Source organism: Struthio camelus, chromosome W, assembly GCF_040807025.1.
Source record: "Struthio camelus isolate bStrCam1 chromosome W, bStrCam1.hap1, whole genome shotgun sequence".
NCBI classification, from domain to species: domain Eukaryota; kingdom Metazoa; phylum Chordata; class Aves; order Struthioniformes; family Struthionidae; genus Struthio; species Struthio camelus.
Genome location: NC_090981.1, coordinates 44,785,552 through 44,807,136, shown reverse-complemented (window position 1 = coordinate 44,807,136; position 21,585 = coordinate 44,785,552). Strand labels below are relative to the sequence as shown.

Below are 21,585 nucleotides of genomic sequence, written 5' to 3'. Positions count from 1 at the left end.
ATTCATAAAGAAAGGAGACTCATATGCTTGGCTGCTACAGAGGGGACGGAGGAAGAAGGTCTATTCTTCCCTGCCTTAGAGACTTTCCCCTCCAGTGAGGGACAGAGCACCAGCAGGGAGGGAGCAGAACCACTGACTCTAGCCTTGCATTTCACCCGTGGGACAAGTCTAGTCTTGCCAGCTGGGAACCATTACTCCAGAGGTTTTGAGTTCCCTTAAATCCTCCATTGTCAGGCCAGTGCCCAGGACTGGCATTCCAACCAGCCAGTCTGTCTAATCCCCTTCAAAATCCATGCTGTTTTTGCCCTCAGCAACAGCGAATGCCAGAGACAGCAGTCTGGACAGAAGAAATGGAACATTCTTTCTTAACTCTGCTTCTGCCTGCATTTTCAATAACACAAAAAACGCATGAGATGAAGGCTGGCATTTCTCTCAATAACCTTCAACGTTACTATTATTTAGTATTTAAATTACAGCAGCGCCTTTGCTTATGTACATGCACTGGTCTCTGTTCCGAAAGAGCGCTAAATTTAAAAGTCATTCTGTGTGTTTAGATTGCCAGAAATTCTAATAAGGGCATTTTTACCTTTATCTGGTCACTGGATCCTAGGATTCTGTTGCTGCAACCTTGTGGCATTCTGTCACACCTTGCTTTGTCAGATCCATCCTGCCATCCCAAGAGGCCTCTGGAGCTGTCGCTTTCTCTCGTCTGTAGTGCTGGAGTAAGTTGAGACCTAATGAACCAAGGCAGAAATGATTAACAGATGTCAGAAAATATCCTTCTAGTTTCTCTTGGAAGCTTGTAAAGAAAGTCAGGAACTCAATGGAGGGGAAAAAAACCCTTCCAAAGCATAAGGAAGATGCCACAGAGCAGCATCTTAAAAAAAAAAAAAAGTATAGCTAATAAGAGATTTCTGCTTTTTTCTCCAAGCTCAGTACAACGAAATTCCTCATCTTAGAACGTTTTTGAACATATCTCCGAAAGTGTAAGGATTCCAAAAGCACGTACTTTCTTTCAGGCGCGCTAACCTATTGTAACCTCTTTGTAAAAACTACCCCTCGTCGTAGTAAAACCACTTCACTTTTTTCACTTAGTTGTCTGTGATCAGACCATGAGCTCATTTGCTTTTTAAGAATGCCCAATTGCCAAATTATAGCAAGGTAGACTCTTCCCTTCCTCTCAGCCAACCGGTCCTTCTGTTCTGATCATAAGACTTCAGACCATATGTATTTCTGGATATCTGTGTTACTTCACCAAACGTACAGTTTCTCACACAGTACTTCAAGACCTGATCCTTGTGGTCTGTCTGGATAGGTAAGTCTCTTGTCTGTGCCCTTATGTCCTCTCTTCATAATCAGGAACATCTGTATTTAGACTTCTCTAACACCTAAATCATCTTCCTAAAATCCACAGAGAGCAGAGCTGCAAAAATTTTCGTTGGCCAGTTGACCTAATCCTGCCACATGCCTTTTTGAGTCTCCTACCACAGTGGCACCTATCTGTGCCACTGCCTCAGGCACAAATTCCTTGTCCTTGCTTTCAAAGTTTTGCATATCGCTTGCCCTCATTTAGCCACTTTTCAGACACCCCTTGCAGTGCTGTTCAGCACACCCTGGCCCTGGCCTCGACCAGCCTTCAGCCTGCTCCTTGTGCTGCTGCTGCCCGTGCCTTCTTTCCCTCCTAGTTTGCTGGCCCTATGGTTAAACCACTTTCTCCTCTTTCGCAGCGACACCTACAAGAACTGCGTCTGTGCATCTGAAAGATAAACAGAGACCTGTTCAAACACAGCACACATACCTCAACAGCATGATCCTGTTGCTGCAGCCTCGTGGTGTCCTGTCACACCCTCGTGTTGTCAGATCCACTTTAGATTGTAAACTCCTTGGGGCAGGGAATATGTAATTTTGTTCTGTGCTGCACGGAGCCTCGCAAACTTTGGCACCATCACATGATAATTAACGATATCAACTGAAGATCTTGGCTACTTCAGACAGCTACCAACTCCACCCATTTGCCTGTGCCTGCTATGAACCTCTCACTAGGCCGGGGCTGACACGCGTTTGGAGCGGCACCAGGCTCCTCGTGACTCACGGCACGCACCACCGAGGGGAGACAGCCGAGGACAAGGAGGATACCGCGGGCTCCGCTCTGCAGGACGGAGCTGCGTTGCGAGGAGCTCTGGGGGCCTGCAGAGCCGCGCCGGGCCCTGGCACAGCCACCACACGGTGCCTCCCGCCGCGCCACAGCCACGGGCCAGCCCGGGCGACGCGCCGGCACGTGCTTATACAGACACAGGTGCTGCGGCGGGGCGGCCTCTTCCCTCTGGCCATCCTGCCCCGACGCAGCACCTCTCGCCGGGCGGGGGCACGAGCAGAGGCCCCAGGGCCGAGCTAGGAAGGCGCACACGCTCCTCCCGACCGCCCCGGCCCCGGCCCCGGCCCCGGCCTCAGCCGCCCACTGCGCAGCGCCGGCCCCGCGGCGCCGGCGGCCGCCCCGCGCCCCTGCTCCGGCCCGCGGCGGGGGGGGCTGGACCCCGGCCCGGCCCGGCCCCGCCGCTCGCAGCGCCGCGGACCGCCGGCGGCGGCAGGGAGCCCCGCGGGCCGGCGGGTGGCGGCGAGGGGCGGGCGGCGGCGGGCGCCGCCCCGCGGCCGGCCGGCCGCCAGTCAGCGGCGGGCGGGGGCGCGGCGGAGCCGGTTGGCGGGCGCGGCGGGGAGGCGGGGCGCAGGCAGCGCCGGCGGCCGGCACCGCACCGCGCCGCGCCGCCGGGGCACTGGGGCGGCGAGCACGGCCGGGGCAAGCCGGGCCCGGGCGCACGGAGGGACGGCGGCCGCCAGCGAGCGGGGACGCGGCGGCGGCGGTGGCTGCCCGGCGGCGCCGCCGCGCTGAGGTAAAAGGGGCGCCGCGGCGGGCGCTCACCTGGCGCTGCCCCGCTGGCGGCGGCCGCCGGGCCGGGCCGGGCCGGGCCGGGCCGGGCCGGGGGGCAGTGCCGGGCCGGGCCGGGCCGTGCGCCGCCCGGAAGCCGGGCGCTGGCGGCGGCGGGGTGACAGCCAGGCCGAGCGGGAGGCGCCGCCGCCGCGGCTCGCTGCAACTTTTCCTGCCGTGCGAGGCCGGGCCGGGCCGCTGCCGCCGCCGAGCCGTCCCGGCCGAGCCGCTGCGGCCAGCCCGCTGCTTCTGCCGGCGGCCGCGACAGGACGGGGCCGGGGCCTCTCCCGCCGCCGGCCGGGCCGGGCCGGGCCAGAGGGCGCTTCCTGGTTGCGCTGTGCGGGGCGGGCGGCCGGGCCGGGCCGCGGCCCCGGAGCCGCCCGGGCCGCGCAGGGCGCGGAGCCGCTGCGGTGCCGGGGCTCGTGGGACCGGTGCCCCGGTGCCCCGCTGCCGCCCGGGCGCCTCGGGGCCGGCGGCCTCGCAGGGGGCAGAGCGGCGGCGGCGGCGGGAGGTCCCGGCCGCCGGCTGGGCCGAGGCGCTGCCGCGGGGTGCGAGTGCCCCAGCTCCTTCCGCGGCAGCGTCCCCGCGGGCTCCCACCCCCTCTCCCAAAGCCTGGGGCACGGGCCCCACATTAAGTCTTAGCCACGTGCATCGCCTAATACTTCTCTTATGTGATATCGTTACGGACCTCACTTTCTCGAGGGCAGGAAGTAGAGCCGCGGTGTGGTACTCGCCTTGGTGCGTCTCCGTTCGGGAACGGCAGCATCGCGCCCCCGCTCTAGAGATAACTGCAGTTTGGAGTTACAGGTGTGTAGACACCTAGTGGGGAGAAGAGTCCGTCTCCGAGCAAAACTCCGGGGTTGGATTTCGGTTCCTGTTATTTCAGTGCACAGCTCTGCTTCCATAAATATGTTAGTCTGATCTTCTATTGACAAAGTTCATAGTAGCTGCGAATGGAGAGTTAATGTCTTGGGTACTTTTTCCCCTAGGAATTTTTGGAATAAATATTAGAGGAATCAATTGTATGCATGATTCAGGTTTCGGGGAAAACAGTACAAGGAGGTATGCTTATCAAATGTGTCTATTTAAAAGTGAGGAAAATTGTTGCCATGTGACATAGTGATGCAGGAGCAGTAGCACACAAGTACCCTTCTGGCTCGGCTGGTGGTAACAGGTACTCGTGAAGTAGAAAACCTTTTTCTCCTCAGTCAAAAAAGCAATGACAGTCAGGGGAAGAAATGCTTAGGTACCAGTGGGGTGGCAGGAGGACATCATTTTTAATAGGGGGACAAAAGAGGGGCAGAGAGGAAGCTTTCATGTAACCTTAAGTGGAAGAAGAGGAGGATACATAAGAACCTCATGTAACATGCTTTTGAGTCTTATATCTTCTAACTGTTGATATGCTCAACATAAAGCTTTCTGTTGAGAGAACGGAATTCTGCCGGAACTCAGGAATCTTTCAGCAGGGTTGAGCTCTTTAGGCAGTAAATAAAAAACAAATGAGCATTTGACTCTCTCACAATACTTCTTCCTCCTTTTCCATTCCATCTGCCAACTGGAAATCCAGTAATATATCATCTCAAATATAACAATGTTTCTTGCATAAAGTGTTTGGTTTGGGTTTTTTCCTTCTACTTAAGATGGTCTCTGGGCTATTTATATTAAGAGTAATCAGCTTAAATCAGTTTGACTCAAAATGTCTGAGGGTAGAGAGACTGTAACACCACTTGGAATGAAATTCTATTTATATAAAATCTTAACAGGACAAAGAATGAAGAAGTGTCAAAGAAAGTTATTTGGAGACACTACAGTGTTGCCTAGCTGATGAGGAAAGCTAGTGTCTGTTCACTCTTTTTTACCCATTGATAGGCACTAGGGCTGTATGCACGGTTTTGGAGTCTCGGTGTTCCTCCATCCCCAAACTTGACAGATAGTGAGACTATGTCTTTATATATAATATCTTTATATAAAAAGAATTCAAGAAATTCCATGTGGATCACCCACGCAGTGTCTCCAGGTATGCACAGCAGCCATCAGCCAGGTGACAGGGTGCTGGGGCCTGAACCGAGGGCAGTGCTGCACAGTACCTCCCAACCAGTACTGCAGCTCTGAGCCCCAGGGAAGCTGGATTTAGGAAAACTTTGTTGCTGTAACTGTAATGAGCTGTTCTAACATGCAAGTAAGTGAGGCCTTTTGTTCTCTCTGATTCAATTTCTGAGTTTTTAAAATAGGTTTGAAAACTGTCATAAACAATTTTTACATTACTACAGCATTTCCAATTTTGTGTTGTCAGACGAGGTGTAAGACGCACAAATACTCGTTTTAAGTATCTGGCCATAGAGATGATATGATAGATTTGATAAAAGATCAGAGGAGTAGGTCAAGTCAGTTAAATTATGCAGTGTTTAGAAGACTTATTTGGTTAACTGCCAAAATGCCTGCAGGCAGTAGGAGTGAAATGAGTAGTAGTGGAGCGCTTGTTGAACCTTTCTTAACAAGAAAATAATTTTTTCAGAATATTTAATGTAGTAGAAGTGGTAATTTTCTTGCAGGTTTTGCTGTGCATAGTTGGTTTTGATTGGAAACATTTAGATTAGCTCCAACATTTAGAGCTAAGGTGTGTAAGTGCATTTTGTTCCCTTGCTGTATGAAATGGGAGGAACCCCTGCTTTTAAAGAGACTTCTGTACAATTTAATTGATACTTATGCTGCAGATCTTGTTTCTTTTTTTTCCCCCTCCAATTCTTGTCAGGTTCTGTGCATTTGCTTCTGGTAGAAAACACAAAAATATCAATAAAAGTATCTTCCTGTTAATTTCAAAGTCTGTAATGTTTGCTAGTGTCTGCTAAGCAACATAGTTTAGTTTTTCAGAAGCGGCTACAGAAATTTCTCATTAAAATTTCTGTGGGAGCTGGATGGCTAATACACGTGGATATATTCAAACATAAATACTTCAGTGTAGATTATTTTCTTAATAAGCAGTCTACCTCGGGCTCAGATGATTCTTTCTACAGCAAAAATGGTTGCAGTGGATGATAAGGAAGTTCTTGAAGAACTTGCAAGATTTTCTTCTCTGTTCTCTTACAGGAGATGTTGCACAATAAGCTACAGGGAATTATATTTAGACCTGAAGGACTGAAAAGGAGCCACATAGAAAATAGAGGTCAGGGCCATCCCTTGAAAAGTGAAGTCCACATACGTTCTTAAAAATACTTTTTAGCTTTTCAGTTAGTGGTGTTCCAAGGACTTACCTTCCGAGACGTTAGAGAAAATGAGGTGAAAAAGAGCTGTCAGAGGTTGCCTAATACAGCCCTGCTTGCTGTTCTCCTTTTGCAATGTAAAAGGGATTGTTAATCGAAAAAATTTAGCTTTCTGTTACATTAAGAATAGGGTATGCAGTCAGTGTGTACCTACTGGCACGATATAGCCCCCTCAAGTCTTTTATCCAGCAGCGGTCGTTTAGGTGTTTCTGTGCAAGGCTGAGTAGTTAACACTTTCTAATTTCTAGTGTAGCACTTCACATTACAGTTGGGCTTGACTTTTCAAGTAGATGAAAATGAGTAACAGTTGAAATAATAATGTTTAGAAAACTTGCACTGTTCTGTATGTCTTTAAGCTACTGTTTGCTAAATTTAAAATATTGTTTTTTCAATCATATTTTTCCTTATTACTTTACAGTCAGGCAAAATTGATTCAAATGTTTAGGCCTGTAGTCTCTTGTCTGTAGTGTAATTTAAGCATACACCCTGATACTCTCCTCCTCCTCGTGCTGCTTAGGTGGTCTGGGTGTGCCCGTTTCAGTTGCTGATCGTTTTTCTAACGTTATAGAATAAACACCTTAAACACCATCTGGAAGATGGGAGAGTGGGGAAGCCCATCTATTTAAGAAAAAAAGAAAAAATGCACCTGTTGAGCGTTTATGACTTTTGAGTCATCACTGCAGATTATGAAAAGCTTGCACTTCCAATAGGTTTGGAGATTTTAGGTTTCGGGCTAGAGACTGTTGCACACCTTCATCCTCTGTACAAAGAGCAGGACAAACAAAGAATGCTGAGCATGTCAACACTGATTACACTGAGTTCCTACTCCGTTTTGTAGACCTCGTGGAGAGGAGTTGTGGCCCTGTGTCTTCGGGGAGACACTATGTAAAATCATGCTGCCAGGTTACAGGTAGCACTGACAGGGATACTCGAGGGCTTAGCCCTCTGATTTTCAGAAACTTGAATAGCCACAATGCACAGAGAATGAAGCAGGGAATACATAGCAGTGTGCCTCATGCTGCTGGGATTCAAATTCAGTTCAAGTAATAAATATATCCCTTATGAAAAAGCAAGCATTAGCTGACAGATTTTTTTGTGAGGTTGCTTTTTTATTGCTATTTAGACCCCTTTTGTGCGATACATGACCTCTGCCTGGGTTGCAGAATGTTTAAATCGTATGTGAAATCATAGGTTCACAAGTATCAAGAGTGTGTGAAATGACTCCACCAGTTTTCTTTTCTCTTTCTAGGAAGAGCATGTCTGAAGAGTTGTGTGGCAGAATATTTAAGGTACATGGGCAATCTATGTCAAGTACATCGGAAGAAGGTGTGACCAGCTATAAGAATCAGCTAAACTTGAGTATGGAGACCCAGAAGTACCCGAAAAATCAGAAAAGGAACTAATTGGAAGAATATTGCTAGACATAGAAGAATTGGAACACGTTCTTCTGCAACAATCATTGACTCAGAATAAGTACATGAATAAAATATCAGCAGTAAAATGACAGATCCTGGTGCTTTTTGATTCTCTGGTGGATCTTACTACTTGGACATTGCTGTTGACATTTTTTATTATTCTGTTTAATACATCTTGAATCTGTACATAAAAATATAACTGGACAGTTGCATTTTGGTACTTTTGAATGATAAATCATTTGCCAAGATGAGTGCCGAAGGATATCAATACAGAGCTTTATATGACTACAAAAAAGAGCGAGAAGAAGACATTGACTTGCACTTAGGAGATATATTAACTGTGAATAAAGGTACCTTACTAGCACTTGGATTCAGTGAAGGGGAAGAAGCAAAGCCTGAGGAAATTGGTTGGTTAAACGGCTTTAATGAAACCACAGGGGAGAGGGGGGATTTTCCAGGAACTTATGTAGAGTACATTGGAAGAAAAAAAATCTCTCCCCCAACTCCGAAGCCTCGTCCTCCTCGACCTCTCCCTGTAGCACCAAGTCCTGCAAAAGCTGAAGCAGAGAGTGAGCAACAAGGTTAGTACTGTTCTCAGAAGATGTGTGCGTGCGTGCGTGTTCCTGGGTGTTTCTTCCACGTTTTATCAGATATTTTTGTTTCGTAGACTTAGATGACTGTACATTTACATATATAACACGTGCTTGTCAGCCGCCTTAATGCACACCTCATTTCAGTCAATTAAGAATTATTTACACTTCATGAATATTTATAAGAATTATTTACGCTACATAAAACTTAGATCACATATTTCATGATTTCATGTGTTTTGTGTCACTTGCTGGTCTCTGCGATGCCTGATTGTGAGGTACATCTCACAGGTTGAAAGCTTATAACTCATAACTGTGAAGGCTTAAATGGAGAATGAGCAGGCTAGCATTTATTTTAGGTTTTCGAGAAGCTGATGGAAGAGCTTCCCACAGTGATTTGTCAAACTCAATAGTGAGAAATTTCTTGGTGAATCTAACAGTATGAATTCCAAGCAAACAGTATGTTCCTAGAATAAATTTCTTGTTAACAGCAAAAATTACTTACTTTGTCATGGAGGTTTATATGTGGCATTAAAAGTAAGAGTAGATATTTAGAAATAAGCAATGGAATGATGATTTTTAAAAAATCAGATTTAATTTTATGTTTTGTTTGGTTTTGGGTAGGGCATGCGCTAGAAAAAAATAGCTCTTATGTAAACAAAAGGAGATAATTCCTTTGTTTAAACATAATCACTTTCTAACTACATATGCAACAGTATGCTGGGCAGAACTTGGACAGATTTGATCAGAACCTTTCTGCTAATAGAAGAAAGAGTCTTAATTGAAAGAGCTGTAGGTTTAAAAAAAAAAAAACAAACTGGAAGTGATTTTTATCTGCTCTACCTACTGGCGTTCAGATACTGGCTTTTATGTTAAGCCAAATAAACAAGCCAGAGCCATCCTAAGATAGATTTTACGTTGGTCTTTCACTTATTGAAAGTCTAGAGTGGCTCATATTACTTTAACATCTAATACTTCTTAAATACTTAATATTTCTACCTGCAGAAAATAGGAGTCGTCATGTGTGATCCTGATTCTCCTAGTGATACTATAGTCATGAACAGTATCATTACCCTCTGCCTCCATAGAAATGGAGTAGAAATGCAGTATCATTCACAAACTTGTAGTATCCGTTTGTCAGCTTCCATCCCACTTTGCCTGCTACAAGTTCATGTTTAACTGTGTTAATAATCAACCAAGATAAAGGAAATGCAGAAAATTGTACACGAAAATTAAGTGGAAACCTGGAAGAAGCATTTCCAGGTTGGTGGAGGCTTAAAGGGTAGACCTGAACTGTTTTTCATAATGATTTCCTTAAGCACTGAAAAATTGCTTATATCTGTATAATATCTTGGTGTACATTGCAGTTAGAATGAGGGAAGGGGTCAGATGGGGATGTAATAGCATTTTAGGTTGTACTGTCCCTAGTTTTTCAGTGCTCAAAACCTCATCTGTAGTCATGTGGGCTCTCATTTTGCTTTTGAAAGAAATCCTTTTTACTACTTTTGATAACTGCTTGATTTAAATGTTAATATGTGCTGCTGGTCAGGTAAAACTTTTTCTTTTGTGTTTTTTTTTTTTCTTCCCTCTCTCTAAATCCACCTGTTGAGGTGGATGTCTCCATCATATTGTAATTGCAAAATAAGCATTGGTGTTTGGATAGACACCTTGGTGCTGGCAGGTCATTTTGAGAGACAGGAGGTGGAATGAAAATCTGATTCTTTACATGTGCACGCTCCAGTGAAATAACCGTCATCTTAGGCTTTGAAACATTTATTGCTTCAAATTTAACACAGTGCTTTGTAACTTGCTTGGTCTCTCTAGTCTTGCTTGCTTGATGCTCTTACTCTTGACTCCATGCTGTGAGCTGGCTACAGCGCTGCGCAGAGAAGTCCTGGTGCTGATCTCGTGGTTTCAGAGCCCGCCATGGGACTGGGTTCACAGCGAGCATTTACGGAAGCTACAGCTGCTGGGAGTTATGCTGTGAAATTCTGCTGTGGTTTTGGAGGGGCTTTACTAAAATATAGTGATTTTGCTTGTTTATTTTCCTTCTGCTTCCTTGGGATGAGACAGCGCCCCAACCATTAGTGACTAGATCTCTCCTAACCTGAAGTTTATTGCCTCTAGACAGAGTACTATTTATGTGTGATACACTTATTTTATATAGCTTGGAACTGTAGGGATTGGAAACAAGGAAATGTGCTAATTTAACTGGGAATCTGACAACCTCAAATGAAACTTGTACACAGGATGTTGCTATGGGCCAAAATGTTTAAGAATCATCTTACAGTCAAGCCATATATTTTTTTGTGGTTAAGAAATCTTTGAGTTCACTGCAACTCCTTTTGACTTAGTGTTTGAATTTCATGTAAAAGGCTAGAGAGCTTCAGTAATGCCCTAGGACCATGGATTAAGCCTACCCTAACAGGACTAGGAGCAAAACTGAACTTTGAACTCCAAATGGCAAAAGGGATAGGTTTAATTATTTTTTAAATTGTGTGTATTTACTTAAGAGAAATCAGGGAAAATTAAAGATAAGAGAGTATCTTCTGGCTTTTAAAATATTATACAGATCTTTTTACCATAAAAAACTAGGACAGAGGGAGTGCATGAGATTTTTAGAAACAAAATATGGGAACTATTGCACTGAAAGAAGATTATAAAAACAAAAACAAAATGAAGATGAATTTTAAGTGAGCAGAATAATACAAAAAAAAGATACAGTGAAATCAGAGTTATTAGGAGGAAATGCAGTTCAGATAAAGATAAAGAGTAAAGTAGCAGTGTGTATCTGTCTTTGAGGTGGCTTTGCAATTTCTATTTCTGTGTATAAAATTTGGTGCGGAGAATAGCACAGTTAATATTGTCCAGCAGCCAACTTAATGGGCAGTGGGCCAAAAGATTCTTCCCAGGGTGATACTTCTCGCTGCAGCCCTAGAGTATATTTTAAATAAATTAATGCGTAGTATGAAACTTGCTTGACCAAATACAGTCAAGTTTACATTTTCAGTGCTTGATGATTTGAAACTGCTGTGTATCAAAATGACAAATTAATGGGGAACTGGAAACAGGGACTTTTTAAATGTAACTCAGTTCTTTGTAATCCATATGCTTCTCTCATCCTGTGAAGAGTCAATTCTGTGTGTACCCATGTGAATGTATTGAATAAGAATATCAGAAAGCTAATTGGAGATTTTTAAGAATGTATATATAGTCATGAGTTCTTTAAATTTTACTATATATAAATTTTAAAATGTCATTACTTCTAAATTATTTCAAGTCTTTAATACTTCATTGTTTGTTCTGAATGTTTTTTCCCCTAGTCTTGCTGAGCTTGGTTACTTGCTAGCCAGTTTTCAAATTCAGATCAAATTTGCAATGTTTAGCCACAACGCTGCCCGTACTCAGTGCTGCAGGTACACACAAATAACTATACGCATTGAATAGATGCATTACAGTCAATGGGGCTAGTAGCATGGGCAGTTATTCATCTGGACAATGTCCTATGCAATCACAGTCCTATTTGTAAATAAACAGGGAGCTCTTTAAACATTAAAAGCTGATTGGAAAACAAATAAAACTACTATTAGTCTTGAATTCTATTTAAAAAATTGATTTATTTGTTACAGCACTTAAGTCATCTCTTTCCTTAGATTTTTTTTTATCAATGACCCATTTAAATTTCTAGAACAAATGTGGATATTTAAATGGAATTTTAGTACTGTTGTCTGTCTTCCCCTTACTTTTGTCACTGTAGAGTAGATTTAGACTACATGGGTTTGTTTTTTTTGTTTTTCTAAGTGCATCTGTGAAGATAAGAAATGAAGCAGGTAAGAGCCCTAGGAAGCCTCTAGCACCTTTCAGTTTCAGGCCTGGTGCAAGTCAGGGCTACTGAAAAGCAGATTTAATCCATACTGCTGGTATAAGGCTCTCAGGGCTCCAACCTGCCCTTTATTCCCAGGTTACTCGTCCTACCAAGGAAAGGTGAATGGAGACCATTCCAGAAGTGGAGACCCCACATAGGGTCGTCTTTGTGCCCTCCATTAGATGTCTGAAGTTTGTGTGAAGCAGTAAAGTCTTGAGAAGTAAAATCTATCTCTTGTCTTGAAAGACTTTCTTTTCTAAATTGCAACAACTAGCCCCATCTCCCCCAACTTTTTTTGAAGATGAAAAGTGAACAAGCTGCTCTGAGTCCAGCTGAGTTTTCTGAACTTTGATTCAGCTCTCATCTGACGTGACTGTATACGTCTAGAGTTGGCTCATGCAGTATAGTTTCTCTACCTGCTTCCTGAAAGCTGATCTTAAACAGAGTTTGGAACATAAAGCTTTAATGATTGATAGAAATATCTTCTGACTTAACTTGGAGTGCTGAATTTGCACTTTTAAATGAAGGTCGGGTTGCACAAGGCAGACTAGAATTTTATATGAAACATTTTTCTGTTTTGATGTTCTGGAGCTTCCTGTAACTTCCTGCGTAACTTAAAATGGTTGTATAGGTTAACATTTCATACCATTTGAGCTGTTTTAGAGCCTGAAATCATTGGAAGCTGTTCCTTCACATGATGAAAGGTATAGCATGGATTTCTTTAATTTAAAAAATGTCTTTACTCTCCTCGTAGAGGAGATACAGATCAGCAAATTAGACCAAGATAATGAGACAGAACGTTTGGAAACCCTTTCCTTTCAGAGACCAGGTTATGCAACGTCTGACAGAGATCCAAACTGACAGAAAGCAGAGGACACTTTGTACATGCTTGAACTGCATATGTTGTAGGATTTGTTTCTTTCTTTATTACAATTTATTTAATCTTGCAGTACAATGACTGTGTTTCTGAAAACTATTTGCATTTGTGAAGTAGGGGACACAGTAGTGAATGGGGTGGAGAGAGCCTGTAGTCTGAGCTGGGAAGAAAACAGTCATCATCTCTCCTGATTTAGGCAAATGGAAAAAGGAAATAACGGGGTGAAGTGATGAGTCACTATCTCATTTGGTGAATGTACTTGCCGTTCAAGGGGTTTGTTCTAAGAAGCCTGGCGTGAGAATAAGCCGTAGTTGTGCCAGAGGTGCCAGGGCTGCCCTAGAGTCGCGCACCTCAGCGGTAATTGCTTTTTGCTTTTAGTGAGAAATGTGACAGGTTCCTGCCAGAGAACCTCCCCAGCTCCTCCGGGGCCACGTTTCATGGTGTACGAGTCAAACGATTTCTAACTGCGGGATTAGCACATGCATCCGAAAACAAAGCTCTCACCACCTGCTGTATCACCAACGAAAACAAAGTTTGTGCAATCTGTGCCAACGTGAGGCAGAACAGTTTTTTCACAACTCTAGGAGTGGGGGTGATAGTTACTGAGGAAAGTTTGTGTGAGCAGAGAAAGCACAGGACTATGCTTGTAAATACTACTTCAGGCTGCACGTTAGCAGTGAGCGCTGGGCAAGTTCATGGTTGATGCTTGGCCCCATCTGCTGGTCGTGGGGGGAAGAAAGCAAGAGGGAAGAAAACTCCAGAAATGGCATCTTCCAGGTTGTGGTTTAGTTGTGATGGTGGAAGCATAAAAGTTAAAGATGCCTTTTGAGAAAAATATGTTATTTCACTTGACCAACTGATATTTCTACCAAAAAAAATCTTACCTGTGGCGCACAGGACCTCTTTTGGGTCCTCAAGGAAGACTTAAGTCCTTGAAAAATGCTTGTGTGGCTGATCAAGGTCTTTTTTTCCCAGGTGTATCAATTAGTCAAAAAAAAAAAAAGAAAGAAACAAAAAAGACTACCTTTCCTCATACATTTTGCTTTAAGAAACTGAAAGAGTAAGATGCTCCTTCTTTGATTCTGCAAGAAATATTTGTCTGGTTTTTATATTACACTAATCTTAATATGCCTTTTTATAGTTACAGTAGTGGCACTATGTTGAGTGACTTTGCTTACCTTTAGCCTTCTGTAATACTGATTCAATCTTTTAATAACTCCACCTGAGGTGAATGTGCCTGGGGCAGATTTAAAGCATGGGCAAATTTGAAATAACCTGCTCCTCTAATTGGAATCATCTTAGTCTGTTCCTGTAGCTGTGGTCCAGGAACATCTGAAAAAAACACTAGTTAGTAAATAGTTCTTACTTGGGTTCTTGTATGAGAAAATAAACTTATGAGTTTCAGCAACACATGGTGCTAAGTATTTGCCAAGAATGGATCATTCTGCACCCAAGCAAATGACCGTGCCCGCTGAAATAGTTGTGTGATGCCATCTAGACATCCACATTTTCTTGTGTGAAAGAACGCAGGTGTTGTAATTACAGCTGGCTGCCCACTCTTTCACATCTGCTTCTTTCTCCAGAGTTGGCTTCCATGATGAACAACCATGAAATCAATCTGAAGGCTACAATACAAAGAACTGTTTTATTTTAATAGCTAAGAATGACAAGCAGAATTACAAGACTGTTTAAAAAAAAAAAAAATTCAGTGGGAGGACTTTAAGTCCTGCGGATGCTTTGGTGAGAATCTAGGCACTTACAAGAATTTAAAGGAGAAATCTTTGGCTTTTTTAAAAAGTAAGAACTGCAGTGAATACTTCACTGATTTGTATCCTTTCTCTTTCAGGAAAATATGTATATGTAAATATGTATATATGTATAAAAATATGTATAAAATACAATCCTATTTTGTGTTTTCATTAGTAAAAGAAAGTACTATTTTTTTTTTGTTATGTACGTATTGCATTTTTTCACTGTCATAGAAATACCTGCATTCTTGAACACTGCCTGAAGTCCTTTGATGAAGTGTTAGCAGGTATAACTGTACTAACTTGATTGCTTTTTGTTCAATCTTGCATGAATGCTGTATGCAAAAGTCCAGAAGAATAGCACCCAAATGCTATTCTTTGTTTTCCCATTTTGATCCACTTTATAAAAAAAAGTTTTCATGTAAGACAGCATTTAAAAATAGTATTTAGGCTGCAATTTAGGTAATAAAGATCTATACCCAAAAAGTCTCAGAATAGACCTTCAAAAACATCCTAGTACCCTGAGCTATGGAAAGAAGTGATTGCATACAGGTCACAGAGTTTAAAAATATCTTTAAAACCAATCTTGTTCTTCAGAACTGCTGTGTAGATTATAGTATGAATGACTAAAAGGGTCTTTAACAATTCAGTTAGCTGTTAGACAATTTGCTTGTACAATCCACTGGGTTGGTTCCTGTATGCGTGGCATCATTGGCTGTGCTAGAGTATTTCCCAGGGGTTACAATCTGAGATGGCTTCTTTACTAGAGATTGCAGACATCAAAGGCAGGAAGTGAAATCTACCTTTGGTAGGTTTGATGATACCCATTGCTATCCATACTGGCAGATTGCTTGGTAATGTCTGGGATGGGAAGATGCTCCTGTAGAAGGCAGATATGCAGAAGGAAGGCCAGTAAGTTCCCACTTCTGGTCCCGGCTCCATCTAGGGCTCCAGAAGTTCTTGAGCAGCTATTTTATTTTTCAATAAGTCAGTAAGGCCTAAACTTGGCTTTCCGGGTTTTTTTGTTTTTTCTTTTTTTGTTGTGTTTTTTTTTTTTTTAGTCAAATTACTGTATGATGGAAAAATCAGACTTCATTAACTCTGCTTTCCCTTTAAGTTTTGCTACTTCATTCTAAAAAGCATTCACATTTAAAAATGGAAAAATATTGGCTGAAAGTTGGGGTATTCCATTTAAACACATCTGATTGATGTAATTCAAGGATATCTTACTTGCTCTTTCTTTCCTCTGGAATCAGATTCATTTGATGCAGCATATCCATGCACTCCTGCACCATTCTGGCTTCCTTCCCATGAGCTCTGTAGCACAGGTATGGCATGCACCTCTCAGGATGCGTGTCGGTGTGATTTTTGTTTAAAATGACTTGCTTATATCAGTTAAATGTACTTGTTGAGGAAGGAGAGAAAGCTTTAGTGCTTTCATTTCCAAGCGCTCTTCCTAAACTGCTTTTGGCTGGAGGTAGACCAAAGCTCTTAAATTAGGGAATTAATGGAAGAAACCACTAATTATGCACACTGATAGATAAGGCTGTGCAGCTGTGTCTGGTTTCATTATCTTTCCATCCAGAAATATCCCAGGAATAAGCAGTTAAGGGCAAAGGCTCATAATCCTTCTTATGCTTTCACATGATATTTAGCACTGTGACCACACATTCCAGTCCTCTGTTGCTAATTCTTAATTTTTAATGTGCTAGGCTTGGATGGAGAAGTAGAAATGTCTGTTGTGTTTATAAACTTAGACATGAATTGTCTCCTCTCAGAGCCACAGCTGCTTGGCACAGGTGAGGAGCAATGGAGCCGGTGACGGAGCCTTCCTTGCCTCCCTGCTTTCCTTCTCAGAGGCTGGCATGCACCTGGGGGTCTCCCCGCACTGCTGACCTGGAGCGGCAAACCTGTGGGCATGGCCAGGGTGCACCAGTCACTCACTGGCATCCTCTTCCTCTGCATGCTAAGCACAGACCCTAAAGCTGTCTGTGAGGGGTGGCACGCAGGTCTTCTGTGGTGGATCAGTGCCATGTGAGAGCTCCTCTAAAGCAGGAAATTCTTGGCTGACCAGACTTGATTGCTTTGTGCCTCTTACTGTAATACATTCTTCCATTCTTTGATTCAAATTCATAGCATTGTTTGCAATACACCCTTTCTCTTGAGAGAAACATCAGAAAATGTCATCCCCTGACATTTTGAAACAGTTATTTGGGGTACTTTGTAGTCAAATCTGGACAGATGTTTCAATATAATTTAGAATATATCCTTGCCAGTCCAAATCTGTTCAATTGTTCTGAAGCTTGAATAGCATAGTTACTCAGCAATAAGCATAAGCATAAGCAATTTTGTTATGGAGAGAAAGATTAGGGAGACCTTCTGTTCAGGTGTAAGCTGGTTCTGAAACTAAAGATTTTTTTTAGTGGCTCTCACAATCTGACCTATTCAACAGAGTAAGTGTTTAGGAACTCATTTTCAAAACAGTATGAAGCAAAAGCTTCATATCAAATATCTGGAAATAAAGGACCTCTGTTCACTTACTTTAGGGGTCCTCAAGGGCACAGAGGGATGAATGTTTGAATTCTTCTTGCTCTGCTGTATTTATGATTTATTACTGTTGGTTGAGAGATTAGTGTGCATTCCCTACTGCTTTTATGTTTTGTTTTGCTTTTTTTAACTTCCTCCTGGGCTCAGACTTAGTGCTGACAACTCCAAAACTCTCTTGTTAGTCTGTATAATTTCCAGCCCCATATGAAAATATCTTATTTTAAGTAATCCTATTATTATCGCAACACTTTTTTTGTTACAGTAAGTCAATGGGTTAATAATATTTACTGCAGAACACCTGACAAGAAGTCCTGCTTCTTTCGAGTAGTCTTTTGGCCTTTGAGAAAAGTGCGACTATCTGTTAAAGGAACATATGGCACTTATCTATCGTACGTGATCCTGATCCTTGCTTTGGACTATGCTTGTCTCATCGTGATAGTTAAGCTTCTTATATTTCCGACAGTAAAACTTGTACTGAAAAGGGTAGTGGGTTGGGGTTGCTTTCCCCAGTGATTTAAGATACAGGACCTTAAGCTGCATGTACAGTTAGCAAAAAGGGGAAGACAGTTACCAACTGGTACGCTTTTGCTCCAGATGTTTCCTCTAAGACAAATAAATATCTAGGGTTTTATTATGACACATTAAGAACACACCAATAAGGTCGTGGGGTTTTTTTTTTGTTTTGTTTTGTTTTTTTTACTTGTCATTGTCTGTCTGATCTAAATAGTTAGTCAAATACTGTGGTAAATTGTCTAGTAGTTTAGAAGGAACTTGCTTTTGCCTGTTAATGTGAGCTGCTCTCTTCTAAAAAGAGAATTAAAATGTTTTATTCAATCCCTTTGGATGCAAAGAAAAAATAAGATTATTTTGAAGTTGTTGTAAATATTAGACATGATTTTGTTTACTGAAAAGACTTGTTCATACAAGAAGCAGCAGGCTCCTGTTCTACTTTTCCTTAACTTGGTGACAAAACTCACTTTGACTTCAGAAGGAAGAGGATCTGACCTATAGTCAAGGATTAGCAACACTGGGACAAGTCCCACAGTTCTTAATCTCATTTCTCTCAGGCAAAATTCCCATTGCCTATAGGGTTTGGCGCGCAAATGCTGTGATTATGCTAGCTCTGTTTTGAAGAGATCCTGCCTTTTCAGTATACCGAATTCCATCTAGTATGGATGTATGTAAAATACTACATGATATGCACTATACAGAAGAACAGTATCTAACTGTCCTTTTATGGATTTCGAAGACAGAAGGGAAACACCTTAACGATCCTCTAGTCTGACCTCCTGTGTTAACACAGGGCATGGAATTTCACTCAATAATTCCTATATCAAGCTCATAATTTCTAGATTATTTGAAGTATGTTTTTAATCAGTTCTGACTCCTCCTTTTACTACATGCTTAATGGATATGACTTAACTTTTAGTTTAGTCCATTACATAGTAGGACTTGCAAATTTAGTAGCAGAAATGTCTTTTAAATTTTTGAGCTACACTTACTTGTACTTGGTGATGGAAAATATAAAGATTATTTTCAAACAGGTTATTTCCTTTTGTTGTATTCAGTCATCTTCACTGATGCAAATAAGAATGCTCCATGTTGCTAGACACTTCGGCAAGGATGGTTGTTTTTTCAGGGCTGCCTGTTATTTGATAACTAGTGTGACAATAAGTAGCGCTCCTCATAAGCGAGGAAATGATATGATGACAGTTTTAATTGGATAGTCTGTTATGGTAATGAACTACTATATTAAAATAAATACAGAGTTTTGTTATCTTGATGCATTTGCATATATACAGTGAATTACACACTATATTAGCAGAACATTGTTAAGGTTGCAAAACTGAGCATTTTAAAATTATGTTTGTACATGTAATTACACCTCCTCATAGCATATGCAGTATGATACAGTTTTTGATTATATAGTCACCTGACACCTTTTCCCCCCGCCCCTTATCCTTGCTTTCTTCATTATAGATGTCTTCACTGAATGAGAACTGCTTCATTCTGGTTGTTTAGTTTGTGGTCCTAAGCCACCTTTTTTTTTGCGGTATTCAGACTCCTCTCTGGAAGCAGATTTCTTCATTGTCTCTTGTGCTCTTTCCAGTGACTTTCCTCATAACAGCATCATGGAGCTTCTCAAATATTAAGACATCTTCAAGGTACGGGTGTGAGCAAAGGCAGCATTATGATTCCTGTGAGGTAGCACACAAATAAGATTAAAAAATAACTACAGTCTTAAGCTGCCTGCGTTAACCTCTTTGTAATAGGAGGTCATGTGGGAAAAACGTTTCAAGAAGCTGGATTTGGGGACAGAACTGGAGTAAAATTTCACTTAACTGTTCATTGAGATGAACTAACACCCAGAACCGAAGTAAGCTGGACGCTGTAAGGCTTTATTCGTCCCAAGGAGAGAGTACCATCTGCTTGCTCCACTGTTGGCTTCAGTTACTTAGTACGGAGTGTCCAAGACGATTCCTTGTAGAACAAATCGTACTAGCATACTTCTGCATCATTCCAGCTTCGCTGGCTGGAATCCAAATATAAGCATCAAAAGCAAACAAAATCGTTAGAATGGGAATGCACAGACTGAACAGATGTGATGACATAATTTAGTGTTGTCTCACTTGTTTGCTGATTCTAGGAATTTAAATTTTCAAATTCTCAGGCTTTGTAAAAGTATGTTTCGTATTATAAGTATGCATATCAGGGATGCATGTTTAAAGTACCTTCTGCTTTGCACTTTTTATGATGCATCTCTAATAGTTTTGCTTTTTTTCACTCTTTCACAGTTGTAATGCACAGGAACAGTGCAGGAATTTTCCAAGTGATGGCAAGTTATGTAGTAAATATCAGTTCTTAAAATCTGATTTTAGTTTCCCATACCAATCAGTAACTTGCTTGAAAGATGCTTTTGCTACCATCTTTATTCTGCCGTGCTGCAAACTGCAACCTTATTTAATCAGGAGATGTGACACTGCAACATCATCCTGATGTGACAGACAAAGTTTTTTCCTGTATTAGTCTGTTGCTAGACTTGTACATTAGATTTCTCTTTTGGGAAATACTACTTTAGAAAGTGGAAATCCAGACTGCTTCAGTGCAAATGATAGATGGATAATGAGAGAGGTAGAAAAAAATACTCTTGAGATTTGGAATGGTTGTTCATTAACTCTCCAGCACTTTCTGGACACATTTGAAACATGGGAAGATTGTTCTGCAGTAGAGGAATCTGTGTTGTCTTGCACCAGACCGCTGCACAAAATTGGAGGAATTGAAGGATATGCTTATTCTGTATGTCTGCACAACCTTTGTATCTTTTTAATTTTTTCATAGCTCATGCCTCTTCTAGATACTGGTATGTAAATCGTAGGGGCATTAGGTTTTATCTGTACAACTGGGACACAGGACTCTAAAAAATCATAGCATTGGATCTTTGAAAACCAAGAGTGTATGAATGCATGCTCCTATGAAAACCCCGAATTGCAAAAAGGGTTTGTAGTGGACTATAGAGGCATTTGACAGATTACGTGCAAGTACATACATGTGTGTTTCGTTATTTGATTGCCTTAGGAGACTGGTGTTTAAGTTGGCAGATCTACTTATTAAGAGCAAAGCTTGCTGGCTGGCAGCATTACAGAATGCCAGAAGGAAAGAGAGACCAAATGCTGAGAGAGAAAGAGAGAACATGCAATGTGCATAAAGTATGGAGAAGCTATAAAGTGAGCAGGAAAAAGCAGGCTTACATGTGGTTCCAGTTTGTTCTATTGAGCTCAAGTTGATAGCCGTTCAGAAGTAAAAGCATGATTTTTCTCTAATTTCAAGATGAATTTAATATATTGGAAAATCTAGAGTTTTTTGTCCTGTTAAGTGTGATTTGGTCACCTGTTTGTAGCCTGTCAGAAATCTTTAATCCATGCATATTTTCCTGTCTCAAATAAAAAGCAGCTGGCTTTGAAGCTTTATAAAGCACTGTTAGACCATGGCTTAATTGAACACTGTAACAGCCCCTGTAGCTTTGTTCTTACACTTAACAGCTTGATAAGAGACTACAGTAACTACAGTATTGAGTCCCAGTATGTCTTAAATTTCTGCATGGAATTTCGGGATGGGTAATTTGTAGCTATTTGGGGGGAGGAGGGGAATCCAGTTTTTATACATAATGCTTTAGAACTGAACTGTCCTCCAAGGCTCTCAGAAGCAGAAGCCAAACAAGTTGAGTATGGGTGTCTCCAGGTAGTCTGCACCTGTGGCCTCCTACTGCCTCTTTCCAGTCTGGTTCCTTCGCAACATCAGGCAGCATAATTACAATATTCTCTTACTCCTTTGCATTATTTATTCTTAGCTGAATATCATT

At 42.1% G+C, this 21,585-nt stretch overlaps 1 protein-coding gene across 1 annotated transcript in view; it reads left to right on the top strand.

Moving 5' to 3' along the window:
* Window positions 1–2,786: 2,786 nt before the first annotated feature.
* The window catches only part of LOC104152968 (phosphatidylinositol 3-kinase regulatory subunit alpha), a 63,912-nt gene continuing 45,113 nt past the window's right edge, over window positions 2,787–21,585 (top strand). Inside the window, exons 1-2 of the mRNA XM_068924609.1 lie at window positions 2,787–2,888; window positions 7,433–8,179. Of these exons, the coding sequence (XP_068780710.1) occupies window positions 7,846–8,179 (334 nt within the window). The 5' untranslated portion in view covers window positions 2,787–2,888; window positions 7,433–7,845. The remainder of the gene's footprint in view (window positions 2,889–7,432; window positions 8,180–21,585) is intronic.